Consider the following 16,309-nt stretch of genomic DNA (forward strand, 5'->3'; position numbering starts at 1 on the left):
CTTCTTTTTCTAGTTTTTTAAGGTATAAAGTTGGGTTATTTGAAGTATTATTTCTTAACATATGTATTTATTGCTCTCAACTTCCCTGTCGGAAGTACTTCTGCAGCATCCATCAATATTTGGTATGTTGTGTTTCCATTTGTTTCAAGATATTCTTTGGTTTAGGCAAACTACGGAATGGAAGAAGATATTTGCAAATGATAATATAGACAAAAGGCTGATACTCAGGATCTATAAAGAACTTCTCAAACTCAACACACACAAAACAGATAATCATGTCAAAAAATGGGCAGAAGACATGAACAGACACTTCTCCAATGAAGACATACAAATGGCTATCAGACACATGAAAAAATGATCATCATCACTAGCCATCAGGGAGATTCAAATTAAAACCACACCGAGATAGCACCTTACACCAGTTAGAATGGCCAAAATTAGCAAGACAGGAAAACAACATGTGTTGGAGAGGATGTGGAGAAAGGGGAACCCTCTTACACTATTGGTGGGAATGCAAGTTGGTGCAGCCTCTTTGGAGAACAGTGTGGAGATTCCTCAAGAAATTAAAAATAGAACTTCCCTATGACCGCGCAATTGCACTACTGAGTATTTACCCCAAAGATACAGGTGTCGTGAAAAGAAGGGCCATCTGTACCCCAATGTTTATAGCAGCAATGGCCACAGTCGCCAAACTGTGAAAGAACCAAGATGCCCTTCAATGGATGAATGGATAAGGAAGATGTGGTCCATATACACTATGGAATATTATGCCTCCATCAGAAAGGATAAATACCCAACTTCTGTAGCAACATGGACAGGGCTGGAAGAGATTATGCTGAGTGAAATAAGTCAAGCAGACAGTGTCAATTATCATATGGTTTCACTTATTTGTGGACCATAACAAATAACATGGAGGACATAGGGAGAAGGAGAGAAGAGAGTTGAGGGAAATTGGAAAGGGAGATGAACAATGAGACTATGGACTCTGAAAAACAATCTGAGGGTTCTGAAGGGGCGGGGGGTGGGAGGTTGGGGGAGCCAGGTGGTGGGTATTATGGAGGGCACATATTGCATGGAGCACTGAGTGTGGTGCATAAACAATGAATTCTGTTATGCTGAAAAGAAATTAAAAAAAAAAAAAAAGGAAAAATTAAAAAAAAAAGATATTCTTTGGTTTGCCTTTTGATTTCTTCTTTGACTCCACTGGTTGTTCAGAAGTATGCTGTTTAGTTTCCACATTATTTGGAGATTTTTCTAACATTTCTCATTAAAAATTTCTAGTTTCATCATTGTGGTTGGAAAAGATATTTGGTATGACTTCAGACTTCTTTTGCTATGACTTGTTTTGTGCTCTATCATATAATACATTCTTGAAAATGTTCCATCTGTACTTGAGATGTGTATTCTGCTGTTGTTGGATGAAATTTTCTACAGATGTCTGTAAGGTCAGTCTGATATACTATTTGGTCCAAGTCTATCTCCTTGTTGCTTTTCTCTCTGGATGATCTGTGTACTGCTTAAAGTGAAAGACTGAAGTCTCTATTATTGCACTGATGTCTACGTCTCCCTTCGTATCTGTTAAAATTTGCTCAATATATTTAGGTGCTTTGATGTTGAGTGCATATATACTATTGTTGTATTTTCTTGGTGCATTGATCCCTTTATCATTATATAATGACTTTGCTTGTCTCTTGCAATCATTTTGGTTTAAAGTCTACTTTGATGTAAGGATCGCTACCCCCACTTTCTTTAGTTCCCACCTGCAGAGTTATCTTTCTTCATCCCTTCAATTTGGCATCTACGTATTTTTAAGGCTCAAGTTGGTCTCTTGTAGGCAGCAAACAGTTGTGTCCTGTTTTTTGTTCTTTTCCATCAGTCTCTCTGCCTTTTGCTTAATGAATTCAATCCATTTAGAGTAATTACTTTATCTAAGTCCTTAAGAAATGTCACATTACTCACTGCTTTCTAGTTGCTCTGTATTTCCGGTTTCTTTTTCCGTGTTTCTGCCTACCTCCATACACCGGTTATTTTTCTGTAGTGGGATGTTCCATTTCCCTTTGCCTCTTATGGATCTGCTCTAGATTTTTGCTATGTTGTTACCATAAAACATCTTATAGATAAAACAGTCTATCTTAAGCCGAAAGCAACTTATGGTCAATCACCTATTAAGGCTCTTCCTTTTATTCCTTTTATCCCTTTTTATGTTGCTTATTCATTACTGGTTCTTTTCATTATTCTTTTCCCTTAACATTTATACTGGATGGTTAAAGCACCATCCTAATACAGAAAGCAGTTACCTCTCTTTTTCGCCTTTACTAGTGTGTTGTGTACTTCCAAGTTTTCGTGTTACTAATCAGCATCTTTTCATTTTGGCTGAAGAACACTTTTCAGCATCTTGGAAGGCAAAGCTAGTGGTAGTGAACTCCCTCAGCTTTTTGTCTGGGTTATCTTATCTGAAAGATAACTTGGCCAGATACAGTTGGTAGACTGCCTTAGAGTTGGCAGTCTTTATCTTCCGACACTGAACATGTCATTCCACTCTCTTCTAGCCTGTAGGTGCTGCTGAGAAATGTGCTGTCAGCCTAGTGAGGATCCTTTTTAGGTTATGTTCTTTCCCCTCTCTGGCTTCTTTTAAGATTCTTATCATTGATTTTTTAGTTTCATTATAATGTGTCTTGGGGAAGGTCTTTCTGCATTGAGATAATGGGGTAATCTATTAGCTCTGTGGACTTATATATACCAGTTTCCCCAGGTTTGAGTTCTCATTATCATTTCTTTAAATAGACTCTGCCCCCCCCCCACCCCCCCGCCTCTTCTCTTCTCTTCCTTTTCTGGAAGCCTGCTTATTCTGATATTTGTCTTACTCTGATAGTTGTCTTTTTGATCCAATCCCATAGCTCATGTACTTTCTTCACTCTTATTTAATCTCTATTCTTTCATCTCTTCTGTGTTATTCCAAAATTCCTATCCCCTGAGTCATGTTTTCTTCTGTCTGGTCTGCCCTGCTACAGCTGCTCTCTATTGTAGTCTTTACCTCATTCAACAAATTCTTCAGCTCCAGAATTTGTTTGGTTCTCTTTTACAGAACAGAACTCATTTTGTTCATATGTTTTATTCCTGATTTCAATGAATTGCCTTTGAGTTTTCTTGTAACTCATGGAGTTTATTCATAACTCCTATTCTGAATTCTTTATCAGTTAGATTGCAATATTCTGTGCCTTGGAGCTTGTTTGCTAGAGAAGTGTCATTTTCTTTCTGTGATGCCTATTTCCTTGATTTTTCACATTCCTTGTAGTTATGTACTGCTGCTTTTGCATTTGAAGTAGCAGACACCTCCTTAATTCTGCGCTCACTGCTTTTAGCAGATGGTTTTATGTTCTGTGGTATATTATTACTCAGTTATTCCTTGTGTTTGTGAGGTATACCTGTCCACTCTTCTTGCTCTCTCTTGGGGCCAAATTTTTAAGCTTCTGTGTTATCTCTGGATGTTACAATTCACCAGGCTGCCTCTTGGAAACAGCATTCTAGAATAGCTATTTATAGCTAAGTTTTGTGGGGTTTTTCCCCTTGACCAATGACTTTCCAAGTGTGCTCCCTCTCTACCAGAGCTCGTTCTCACAGACGCATTTGGGAGCCTCCTCAAAGCTGGCAGCAGAGTCGGTGGAAGTGTGAGTTTAGCACTCTGTGTTTTAGGGGAGCCTGTGGACCCAGTAGGGGACTCCCTGAGTGTGGTACTTCCAGAGACTGAGGATGAACTTCCCATTGAGCTCAAACGCTTTGACACCATTTGAAATTTGGATCTGCCTCCTCCCAGCCACAGAACTCCCACCTTAGTACTCTGGGTACTGGAGGAGAAAAATGGGTTTCTCCAGCTGTGTTCCATCCGACTGGGACAAGTAGGAGCTTACTCACCACTTTCCTTTCCCCCCACAGGTCACCTCCTCCAAATACACCACTCCATTCAGTGTTTCCTTGGGCAAAAGGCAGCAGCAGGAGAGTGTCTCTTACCACCTTCACTGTGACCAACTTCTATTTTTCTTTCTCCAGTGGTGTGTTGGAGTCTTCCCACAGGAAGTCTGGATTTCTGCAAGTTCTGTCTCATCCATGAGTACCTGCCCGGTGAGCACACATCCGATTTTTCCCTGACGGTGGCAAGACAGGTGTAGGCCATCGTGCTGGCTCCATAGCCTGTATGGAGGTTTGTCTGTATCTCATGGGTGGCAGTGGTGGGCAAGCCTCCTCTCAGGTCCTTTGGAGTAGGTGTTAGGTCCCAAAAGACACACCAACAGGCTTTCGTTTGTGTATGGGTATCTAATTTGATTAAATAGGGGGATAAAAAGGCGGAATATCTTATACCGCCAATGTTGCTGATGTCATCCTCTTCATTTCTGAGTTTTTATGATCTGCCAGTTCAATGTCCCTTACGTATTGCCTACAAAGTACTCCTGCAGGTACTAGAGAGTGAATGCAAACCCAGATCATCTGGGGATGGTGAGCAGGGGGCATTATGAACTTGAAATTCCTTCAGCAGTCTTAATGTTTGTTTTAAACCAAACACTGCACTCTATCTGCATCTATTTTCACATTTTCCTAACTCATCGTAATCAAATCAAACTAATGCTCTAGAAAAATGTCCTAAAATGATTATGACTTTACATACTTCAGCTTGAAGCTTTTATTCTCTCAGTCTACCCTACACACCCCGATCTTTTAAGTCATCCTAAAATACTGGCTCAGTTAGGCCATTCTTCTATTCAAACTCCCAAGACTAGCCATTACCTACTGGATAAGGTCCTGCTTAGAATGGCATCTCCCTGGACAAGCCTCATGCAGTCTTCTATAATGTGATCCAAATCCCACTCTTTAAAATCCAACTCTCCTCTGTTCCTCAGCTTCAACCCCTTTACTCTGGCCTGCCTGGCCTACACACCATTTCCTAAATACATTCACTGTGTAAATGCCTGGGTCATTCAACAACCTATACTGGGAATGGCAATTGTGGGAATATCAAAAAGCACGGGAGACAGTCAGAGATCTTCCACTTCTCACCACTCACTTGAATTCAACCACCCTTCCAAGTCCAAGAGTACTTTTACCACCTCCATGAAGCCGTCCCTGGTATTTCCAGCCTACGCTTTCATCTACTCTCCTCTACCCTATTTCAGTAGTTCTTCAGAAGAGTGCACACACTCAACCCTGTTTCCTTACTGGCCACTTACGTCTTAACTCTGTGAAACCAAGGTTTAGTCTTCACATTCTCCTCAAAGTACTCCAAAGTCATGCAAACCCAATGGCCATTTCTCAGTTCTCATCCTCACTTCAGTGCCTGATTTCTTGACATCCTCTCCTCCTTTATACTTCAAAATATTATATTCTCAAAGTTCTCTTAGCTGACAATTACTTCTATCTCTCCTTCTTGCTGCTGTTCCTAAGTGGAAGTGTTTTCTATGTTCTGTTCTCTGTCCTCGCATTTTCCCCATCCTGCCTCCTTCATAGTGCAAACAGGCATTCCTCAGTCTTCATTTCTAGCTCTGACCTCTCCTGAATTCTGCTTTTCCAACTGCCCAATCAATATCTAGATCTCAGTTATTTGAACCTACTAAACCACAGAGGGTTTAATAGAAAATAAACAACTTTTTTAATAGTTTAGAGGGTAAAGGACTGCCTCAAAGTCACATAACTAGTCAAATGACAAAACTAGCTAATAAGACCCCAACCGGCTCTCCCAACTCCTTAACTAGTGCTTCATAACCCATGTGATACCTGTCCTAAGTGTCCTCTTCTCTTGTATTCCATCCCTACTCCAGGACTGACATTTATCAGAAGACTTGCATATCCACTATCCTCATTATAGTCCCAGGAGGTAGATGGAATCAGTATTATTCACAAATTATAGATGAGAAAACAGGAAGAGAGAGGGTAAGGGACTTCCTCAAAGTCAAATAACTAGTCAAATGACAAAACTAGCTAATGAGACCCCAACCAGCTCTCCCAACTCCTTAACTAGTGCTTCATAACCCATGTGATACCTGTCCTAAGTGTCCTCTTGTATTCCATCCCTACCCCTTTCTCTGCTTTGCTTCTTACCTTTCATTTTCCCAGCCAGCTCATATATTTTTCTTGGTTCACTGGATCGTGTTTCCAAAGCTGTGAATAAACCACCTCGGCCCCAGCGACCAGAGTCATCTGACAGAAGAAGAATATTTTCATGTTTAGAAGGCGAAATCCAATCCACAATTCAAAAGCACAAAGGTATGCCAACTAGATTTGTAGAAGAATGATTTTTCCAAGGGAAGAAACACCTATGTAGCCTCCCAGGAAAATCATAGGCTGGACTTCTCAAATGTTTAGGTTTTATGGAATATACAAGACTACCACAACAGGAAGGTGGAGAGTAGATGTAACATAACAAGCAGCACAAGCACTGGTAATTCAACAGCATATAATTCCCATTTTACAGGTAAGGAAGAAAAAAGGTTAAATGACTCATTTGACCTGCGACTAACATAGCTGGTTATTATCTTCTGTTTACAGTCACTCATTCACGCTCCAAATATTTGTTAGCATGTATTACTGCTCTAGGCACTAGTGTTATAGCAGTGGATGGCTATAACACAGGACTGCTCCTGTGAAGTTTATTTTCTAGTTCAATGAGACAATCATATAAACAAATACACACATAATACATCTGGGTGGTGATATGTGTAATGAAGTAAATGAAGGTAGGAAAACGAGTAGAGAGTAACAGAGGCATGGGGGTGGGGTCTGTTTTACATGAGGCACTCCGGGGAGACCTCTCTGAGATACAGACATTTGAACAATAGTTACTGCGGCTACCTGAGGAAAGAGGGTTCCAGGCAGGAAGAAAAAGTGCAAAGATCACAGAAGCAGGGGGAACATACTTGTAGTTTTGCTTTTTCTCAAAAGATTTGTCTTATATATGTTGCCTCCTTTCACCTTTTCAAAAAACTCGTGAAGAGAATAGCAAACTATTCAATTATATGCAACCAGGTAAATGAGAGCACCAGAGTCCAATCTATCTGTGTCTCTGGATTCTATATTTGCCTTTTTATGACCACAGGACCACACCGGCCCATCAGTCATATCTAGGTCAGGCTGCTGCCTCCTCCTCCCCAGTTCTTGGCACCATAAAGAACACGGCACCCACCCTGGGCCAGTACCACTTTTCCTACCTATGCAGTGCACGATGACAGCATCCTCTGCCCCAGCCTGTGGGTGGGTGACATCACCGCTAACATACTTGATGGCAGTTGAATCTGGATCTTCATAATCCAGCTGGGCAGACCTCTCGTCTTCCCTGTCCTCTAGGTCCTCTGGTTCGCTCTCCTCAGAAGGCAGGCAGAAGGACTGGTAATTGTTGGACTCCCACCAGGCCATCCTTCAACCGGCCAGAGATAAAAGGAAATTAACCTGGTCTATCACAGTTTCCCTTGGAGTGCACTTCATCCTGCCATTCACTAACAGCAAGTGCCCAGTGGAAATGCAATTAGACACTCACCCTGATTGCAGTTTTCTGCCTATTTGTAAATCAACAAGAAGTCTTACTGATTAGCCTAGTTGCCACCTGACTATACTTCAATAATGAGCAGCCACTGGATGTCCCTGGATTCTAATATTTTTTTAAGAACAAGATTAAGGTACTGTTCAAGTGAACTACTCTTTGTCAGACAGCAACAATAAAATCTTAACATTTTCTTGCTTCAACTGAATGGGTCTCTCTACACACAAAGGATTTTTTACAAAAAAAAAGTACACGGTTAGGGAGAAGTTCAATCTTTAAAAAAATATTCTATTACCAGAAGGAGCTACCAGTTTTATAGAACCTTTCTGCAATTTTAAAAAGTGTTCAACTGTGGACTCAGTATACTCAGTGAGATTCCTTTAAGCATGACACACATCTGCTTTATGATAATAAATTCAAATAATACACACGTACTTTTTCTCATGTTCTGCTTCTTCCTTTTTCCTCTTCTTTTCCTCCATTAGTCTCTTTCTCTTGGCTGCTGCTGCTTGTCTCTTCTTCCTTCTGTCCTCGAGTTCCTCTGGGCTCAGAATCCGCTTCCTTTTCGTAGACCCCTCCGCAAGGCCTGGGAGGAGAACCTGTAGGAAAAATGAGATCAATAACCAGGAAGGGTGGGGGCTGTCTATCCTTTCATGAGTTTCATTCATCCTTAAAACACACTCTGTGTGAAAGCACCATGGCTAATATTTCACAAATATTAGCATCTCCCTGCCCCCTTGTGTGATGGGAAGTGATGGTAAGACACTTCAATTTACTGTTCACATTACACATCTCACTGGCCCGGTGATGAAGATATTGTGCTCTAAACTCAACCAAAGCACTCGCATGTTGGTACAGGAGTACCTCATCTGATGATAATTTCAACAGGATTGAGGTACTTCAGAAAATCCTCCTCTAAAGTATTATATAACTTATCTTAATGGTAGCTAGCATTTAGTGAGCACATACTAAGTGCCACCATTCATGACTGCCACCTTCTCTTAGTGACACTGGGTCAAGTTAGCGGGAGCAGGATGTAGTATTTTGGTGATCCCTTCTGGGATGGCTAAGATGGACAGGGCTGCTTTCACCTGCATTAAATGGTAAAATATACTCTTCCTGTTAACGTTATTTATGCGAACTTCCACAGTTTTTATGCTAGAGTACAGTTAATTGTCCTTACATCTCAACAAATATTTATATACTTATTTTTCAATAAATCACTCCCAGCATCATTTTTTGTTCTCTTAGAATGTGAATTTGGGAGAATTAATTCTTTTACATAAATGAATAGTCCTTACACTGCTTTTATTTCGGAGTAGCCGGCCCTCTTGCGTAGCTTTCTCCAAATGCTTTTTCTGAAGGTTCACCAGTTGCTCAAATGATTTTCTATCTTCTTTACTAGGTTCCTTGGAATAATCTTTACCTTCAAATAAGTACATATGGTTTTCTAAGAACATAAAACACAAAAGAGAATGTCAGACACTAGAGAAAAATGGATTAATTCTATTCAAAGCAAGAAGGGCGAAGGAGAGAACATATTCTAAATGGGCTAAGACTAGCTTGTGAGGAAGCTACTGATTTTGGATCCAACTGATGGGGGGGCGGTGTCTCACACATTTACTATTTAAAGGAGAGGGTGTGGCTAATGCCCTTCGGTCCTCCTCTAGCTGGTACGCAAGTCTCTGCTGGATACCTTCCACCCTGCTGAATCTTGGGCTCACTCATCACTGCTTCCACATTACTCTCCAGCATAGGTCTCACTGATATTAAGACCACTTAATAAAAAATAACTGAGAACCTAATTTTTCTTATTCTGCACATACTTAATACTCAACTCTTTCTCCTCTTTTCTGTAATAAGGAACAAGTGGCAAATCTCTAAGAAAATGGAGAATCACAAAAATAATTCCTTAAATTTCTAATATTCTTTCCAGGTCTCATGAAGGATCTTTATGAGCCTCCCCACAATTCTGTTATAACTAACCCTGTAGAAGAAAGGGAGAAATGAAGCTCAAACAGGGATTAAGGGACTCCCCAGTTCTCACTACTAATAAATGAAGGCGGCAGGATTTTCACTCTAAAGCCACCATGCTCTTTTCAGGGCATTCTGGTGTCTGTGGAAGAATGGAGAATGAACAGGCCAGCAAATACTAATTATAGTAATAATAATAATGACAATAGTGTAATCTGGCTCAGTGGGTTAAGCCGCTGCCTTCGGCTCAGGTCATGATCTCAGGGTCCTGGGATCTAGTCCCGCATCGGGCTCTCCGCTCAGCAGGGAGCCTGCTTCCTCCTCTCTCTCTGCCTGCCTCTCTGCCTACTTGTGATCTCTCTCTGTCAAATAAATAAATAAAATCTTTAAAAAAAAATGTTTAAAAAAAAAAATTTTAAAAAAGACAATAGTGTAATCTTGATAGTATTTTATGCTATCGTAACATTTTCGTCTCTGTTATCACATTTAATTTTTCAACTATTTAAGAGTAAAGCAGACATTAATAGCACCATTTTATAGATGAGGACACAAAGGCTGAAAGTTTGGGTGATGTGCCAAGATCATGAATCAGTGATAAAGAGAAGTCATAACAAGCCAAGACCAGCAACCCAGAGAGGTGAGATAATGATTCTAAAGTGAAGAGTATTTAATAGCACATACTACCAAATAATGTATTTTCACAGCATTATGAAATCAGCTTTAAGTATGTTTTCTCTAGAGAGCATGAAAGCAAAACATTTTCATTCTCAAGAGATCAATTGCTTCACACTTGTACCCAAATCCAACCAGCTGTAATTCTAATTGGCATTTGCTAATTAAATCAGCAGGGGGCTTTCAATGAGGTGCTCTATCAACAAGTGGAAAAAAAAATAGAGCTGAGAAGTGTCAAATATGATCAACATATGTAGCTTCATATTGCATGTAATTCTCAACTTACAAACATGCTTTTTAAAAAAAACCCTGGCATTCCAGATTAAAGCAACCCTGTTTTTCATTTGTCTTATTTCAAATTCACTTCTATTATTTTTAATCATGCTCCCTATTCTCGCTCTGTAGCCAAGAGGAGGCTGGAGACCACAGGTCTAGACCCTCATCTATGTCCTGCTAGTAGAATCATTTACTGCAGAGTGAAGATGTACTCACTGATCAAAGACAAGATTCCAAATTTTAATACAAGTAGGAAATCTTTTCTGGCAGTGGCACTGACTGAAGATTATCTTTCTGGAAAACAGCAGAATTTTATTTTGTTCTAGTAACATTAGGAAAATAACCTGAAGTTAATCTAGATGAGTACAGAAATGGGTGCAAGCTTTAATATTTCATGTAATCCAAGTATAACTTCAAAATAGGGTCATATGAACCCATTTTTTCTACCTAAAACCACTATTTTGAAAAGCTTTGGGGATTTTCAAAAGGGATTTTGAAAAGATATGATACTAGTGAACGGAAAGTTCAATAACTCTTGGAAAATGTAAAGTGGCTAAAGCACTAAGAATAAAGACCACAGAAGCCTAGTCAAGGGATGATTATAAGACTAGAGACCCCTGTCAATCCTTCAAAGGATGTACAAGGACAAGGTGCTAGAGAGTGGGGGATCTGAGAGAAGTTAACAGGAGTACCATGAACCCTTGTCACCCACTGTTTCTTCAATTTCAACAGGTTTATTCCAACCCAAGAAAGATACTAAAAGATTCATCTCTGGAGAAACTAAGTTGCCCAATGAATATACCTACAGACATCCGGGAAGGCGGCTCCCTCCTCTCTCTGCCTGCCTCTCTGCCTACTTGTGATCTCTCTCTGTCAAATAAATAAATAAAATCTTTAAAAAAAATAAACAAAACTGAGAACAAGAGTACTTGAAGAATAAAAATGGGATGCTAATATTAAGAAATTTGAAAGATAAAATATGAGGAGCTGTGTCCTACAGAATAATACTAGGTGCCTAAATTCCAATCTCTCCATATACCCTATAAAACCACCCTAATCCATGTCTACTATAAAACGAGGAGTCAGAGGACATTACAAACTTTCATTTGCAGGTAAACAGAGAAATACACACCCAAATGCCAATGGCACCAGCTCCCAAGCCCACCCTAGAGAGTAAGGCAGAGACTGGCAGTGTTGGACACAGCCCCCCGAAGAGCACCACACCCTACATGCGAAAATAGTTAAGGACAAGTCTCTGACATGGTAGATCAGAGCACAGGCTACTAAGGAACTGAAAGGAAGGGGCCAGAAAGTGCATGCAGCCAGCAATTTGGGAAGGCACTACTGTTGGAGGAGAAAGAGAGATACTTTAGCAGTTTTGTGGAAAAAAAAGAAAGCAAGTGATGGAAACTGGGAATCCTAAGAAACAAGAGAATTGTAAAACCAGAAGTCATGCCAACCCCACTCCCTACCAAAAAAGGAGGCATCATGTAGCAAAGAAACTACATTATCTGTGTATCTGTGGAATAAGGTACTCTTGCACTAAAAAGTCTAGATAAGACTCTTAAACCTCAACCCGTCCACACTGAATCCCTGCTGCCACTGGTGCACGACAAAAATAAGTCTAAGACCGCAGGGAACATCCTCGCAGAGACTATGTGAAGGCTATATCCTCATAAAGACTTCAAGACAAATTCACATACTCAGAACTTTAATGGACAAAAAGGACAAATGCTGACCAAGTTCAGAAAAGAAAATAATCCCCTCGTAATTTACGTGTATTGTTTCACTAAAAAATAAGCAGTACCGGGGCACCTGGGTGGCTCAGTGGGTTAAGCATCTGCCTTCGGCTCAGGTCATGATCCCAGGGTCCTGGAACTGAGCCCCGCATCTGGCGCTCTGCCCAGCGGGGAGCCTGCTTCTCCCCCTCCCTCTGCCTGCCACTCCGCCTACTTGTGATCTCTGTCAAATAAATAGATAAAATCTTAAAAAAAAAAAAGCAGTACCTACACCTTATGGGTACAGTGAAGATTAAATGAAAAAACAGGCATAAAGCCTGTGATGCAGTACCCACTCCTGATCAAACACAGAATAAATGTTCAACCAATGCAAAAAACAAATCACTCTACTATTCATTGAGAAAAGGAAAATGTGGGGGGCGCCATACTAAGGACAGTGGGATTCACTAACAGAGGAGAAGATGCTTGCCACCAAGGCAGAAGTGGTACAAATTAAAATCTTTGAGATTTTACTAAGAGCATTAATATCACTGAGTTGGGTTCAAACTTCAGCTACAAAGGAATAGTCAGACAATTTCCAGTCAGTCTAGGAAGAGTTCTTGGAGAAAGGAAGTCTTCAACAGTGTGCCCAAAATAAGAACAGGGTGGGTAGGAAAAGATGCCCCAGGGAGCACCATCCAGGACTTCCTATGGGGACCAATCTCACTCATGTCTAACTTGGGCAGCCAATGCCATTTGCTCTACTTTCACTTCCCACTTACTGCCTTCCTCTTGCTCCCTGACTCTGCCTTCCATTGTAGGCAAGGCTTCAGAGATCCACTGGCCATCTTTTGTTTCTCCCAGGATCGTCTCCAGGTCTATTTCATCCATGGTGCTGCCCTCAGATGACAGCAGTTTATCCAAACCGAATTTGAGTATCTCACTCAGCTTGAATGGAGAAAATGAAAAAGCCCAGTTACTTCTCAAGAAAACAAGCATTGGGATGTCAGTGATCTGTTACATGGTGTAATGACACAAGGCAAATCCCCTTTCCTGTTGGTCGGTTATTCTTCTCTCCCCATGATGATGATACCAACACAATCATTTAGTAGTTGGATGAGGGCCATGCAGAGAAATAAATACTGATCAGTGATGTTGACTTTGACAATTCTCTAGAACAAGAAAAAACAGCCATTTTCCCCCTAAAGAACAGTAATATCCTGCATTATCTATAGCACTTTTGAATCCTTCTCACAGGTACATCCAGCAGCCACACGAGAAATCAAAGACCCAGTTAACTTTTCTTGCACTGACAAACTTAGAAGAAGGCTACACTTACTTAATGTACTTTATGGTACTACGATTAACTGACTTCTTTCCTTCGGCAATCTGGTTTCCTACCACAGTGCCCTATGGAAAAACCTTCGCAAAGACCAGTCACAACTGATGGCCAGGCCTCAAGGCTGTTTTTCAATTCTAATCTTCCTGGATATTCCTCTGGCACTGCACCACCCTGCTTCTCTTAACTCAATGCACCCTTAGCCTACTCCCTAGAAATACAGGAATTGCCCTAATAGTTCAAATAACTTCCCTGGCTTTAGCCTCCTACTTCCAGCTTTGCGACTCCTTAAACACTAACTCTTTGAGACTCCCAAATCAAGGTACACTCACATCTTGGCTGCTAGTTCCTATCTTACCCTTTTGGACTGGGTCAGTTTTCTCTAGACGGTCTAGTATTTGTGAGCCAAATACTGGTGGGAATGTAAAGTGTTCCCAAGACCAGCTGTTTGAGAGGGCTGTCGTACATCTTGCCCAGCTCAAGGATACCAGAAGGTTAAATTCTGGCTCTAAAGTCTACTTTCTCTCTTCCCCATCCAGACTACACTAATTATCTCTTTGGTTGCCAAAAACAAAGGTGACAACCCAATGCCCCTGTCTGAGATGAAAACAGTTTGTTCATTGTTTGTTTTAAAATAATCCAGTAATAAAAGAGGTCGTTGTGGTTTATTAAATGTGAGAGTAATATAGACTCTCAAGTCCTGAAAGAGAGAAGCAGTTCATTATCCTACAGAGAGGCAGATGTAGTGAACATTTATTGAATGCTTACTGTGTGCTAAGTATTATTCTGAAGTGCTTCTGTTTCAATGAATATGCTCCCTGAGCCAAAATGGAAGAAAATGGAAGAACCTAGGATATATTATAATATGGGTTCTAATTTTAACCACCCATGGCTACTATAGAATAACTTGAAGTCCTCTTCCAGAAGAGAAAATCTTCAAGTCAGGATTTGTTTCCTATCCAATATTCCCATCTTCAGGCAATTTCTTCTTTCATCCCTTTTTCCTAAAGCATAATTTTGAATTCCTGGTCTCATTTACCCGCCTCTGACAATGAAGGTCACTCACTGATCAAAGGGTCTGGGGTTAAGATGAGGTATGGGATTAATCATCACTTATTATGCTGAGTTCTTTATTTAATTTTTTTTTAACAGTCCTCTGAGGTAACTTGTAGTATTCTCATTTTTTTTTAATGCAAACAGAGTACAACTAAGAAGTGAAGATACCTGCTCAAAGCTACATAGCCACTAAGTGACAAGGGTTGGATCTGAATCCAAGTGAGGGGGACCTAAAGCCCACCCCTATTATTCCATACTCCTCTACCTTTATATTATGTTCATCTCCAGCTCCTTGCTTGCATGCGGTAGGTACCATGGCAGATACGTCTGGCCAGGGAGCAAACGTGTAGCTAGGGAGAGTGGGTGTGAATACCAGTTCTTTGTGTTTACTTTCTTACCCATAAGAAAGTACTGACAATATGACACATTCTTAAGGGAAAAACAACATATGATACCTGGAGGTCAGCATCGGCTGCAGGTTTCTGGGCCCCCAGAGTAAAATGGCCTCCCTCTATGACTGCACTGGTCAGCTGCAGTTTGGAGGCGGCTTTCCTACAGACTATCTCCTCCACAGTGTCTCGGCCAATCAGCCGAATAATTTTAACAGACCTGTACAGAAACAAAGGAAAGGAGTGTGCCTTGAGGGACTGCACAGATGAACACAAGTATGCAAGGCTGATACACTTAAAAGGAAATAAACCCAAAATGCCACGTTCAGGGAACAACTAAAGGGAGACTATGCTAAGTGGATCTGAGCATTTGCTAAGAGAGATCTGGCCTCACAGAAGCTTTCCAAGAAAGTCAAGGAAGGGATGAGGCGGGGGCCCTAAACTGGGGTGTCTGATGGGAACACAGGAAGAAAACCTCTGGTCAAAGGGTAAGGCCCATCTCTTTAGCTTAACTCCACAACTCTGTAAGTTCATTTTTAAACTGAATTGGACCTTAATTCAGGAAAGAGGAGTTAATTAACTTCTAAAGGTTCCTTCTAGTCTTTTCAGGGTTTGATTGCGCTTTTTAATGAAGTAAGTTTGGAATGAGAATGTGTGCTGGCCAGCAGCCTTCAAGGAGTCAGCAGCAAAGCTGGGCTAAAACCCAGTGCCCTCTCGCCCTCTAGTCTGGGTCGTGACAGGACCAGCTTCTTCACCTTCTTCCCCAACCCAGAACTGAGGAGCCCAGGATGTGGAAGGACACTGGTGCTGAAATCTCTCACTTGTTCTGGCCAATCCGATGAGCCCTGGCAGCTGCCTGCAAGTCATTCTGAGGATTGAAATCACTGTCGACAAAAATAACGGTATCTGCAGCTGTTAAGTTCATGCCAACTCCTCCTGCAAACAACACAAAAGGAACATGATCAGCAGCACACTGGCTAGGGCTAGACAATAAAGACACAAGGCCACAGCAATATAATTGGTAAATTAAGATCAATCAAAACAATTGACCTCACCCTTCAAACTGACACTCCATCCCCAACTCCAGGACCTTGGAGTGGTTAATAGTGCTACCCAGGCTCATACTGCTTCACTTGGGAAAATTTAACTACTAAAGGGAACAGAATGAGAGGAGCAGAGCCAAGTAGCCAAAGTACATTCTGACGTTAGTGCCAGGAAGCCATTTTAAATGTTTTGATTGGTTCGTTTAGAATACTCAGTGTAAGAGGATGCATGCTCTTTCAAAAAAAAACAGTTTTAAATCTGCGAGAGGTCTTCTGCTGCAGGCACTGTTAAGAGAGGACTTAACATCCACTGCAGGTTA

General features: G+C 41.0%; 1 protein-coding gene across 3 annotated transcripts in view; it reads right to left on the reverse strand.

Moving 5' to 3' along the window:
- CHD1L (chromodomain helicase DNA binding protein 1 like) overlaps positions 1 to 16,309 on the reverse strand; it is a 143,956-nt gene that overhangs the window by 8,597 nt on the left and 119,050 nt on the right. For all 3 annotated transcript variants that reach the window (XM_032303327.1, XM_032303326.1, XM_032303328.1), the window contains exons 13-19: positions 15,768 to 15,882; positions 15,013 to 15,166; positions 12,945 to 13,110; positions 8,824 to 8,972; positions 7,958 to 8,121; positions 7,194 to 7,399; positions 6,088 to 6,186 (exon numbers count right to left, since the gene is read on the reverse strand). In XM_032303327.1, coding sequence (XP_032159218.1) covers positions 6,088 to 6,186; positions 7,194 to 7,399; positions 7,958 to 8,121; positions 8,824 to 8,972; positions 12,945 to 13,110; positions 15,013 to 15,166; positions 15,768 to 15,882 — 1,053 coding nt within the window. The remainder of the gene's footprint in view (positions 1 to 6,087; positions 6,187 to 7,193; positions 7,400 to 7,957; positions 8,122 to 8,823; positions 8,973 to 12,944; positions 13,111 to 15,012; positions 15,167 to 15,767; positions 15,883 to 16,309) is intronic.

The sequence above is a fragment of the Mustela erminea genome, chromosome 10 (genome assembly GCF_009829155.1).
Source record: "Mustela erminea isolate mMusErm1 chromosome 10, mMusErm1.Pri, whole genome shotgun sequence".
NCBI lineage: Eukaryota > Metazoa > Chordata > Mammalia > Carnivora > Mustelidae > Mustela > Mustela erminea.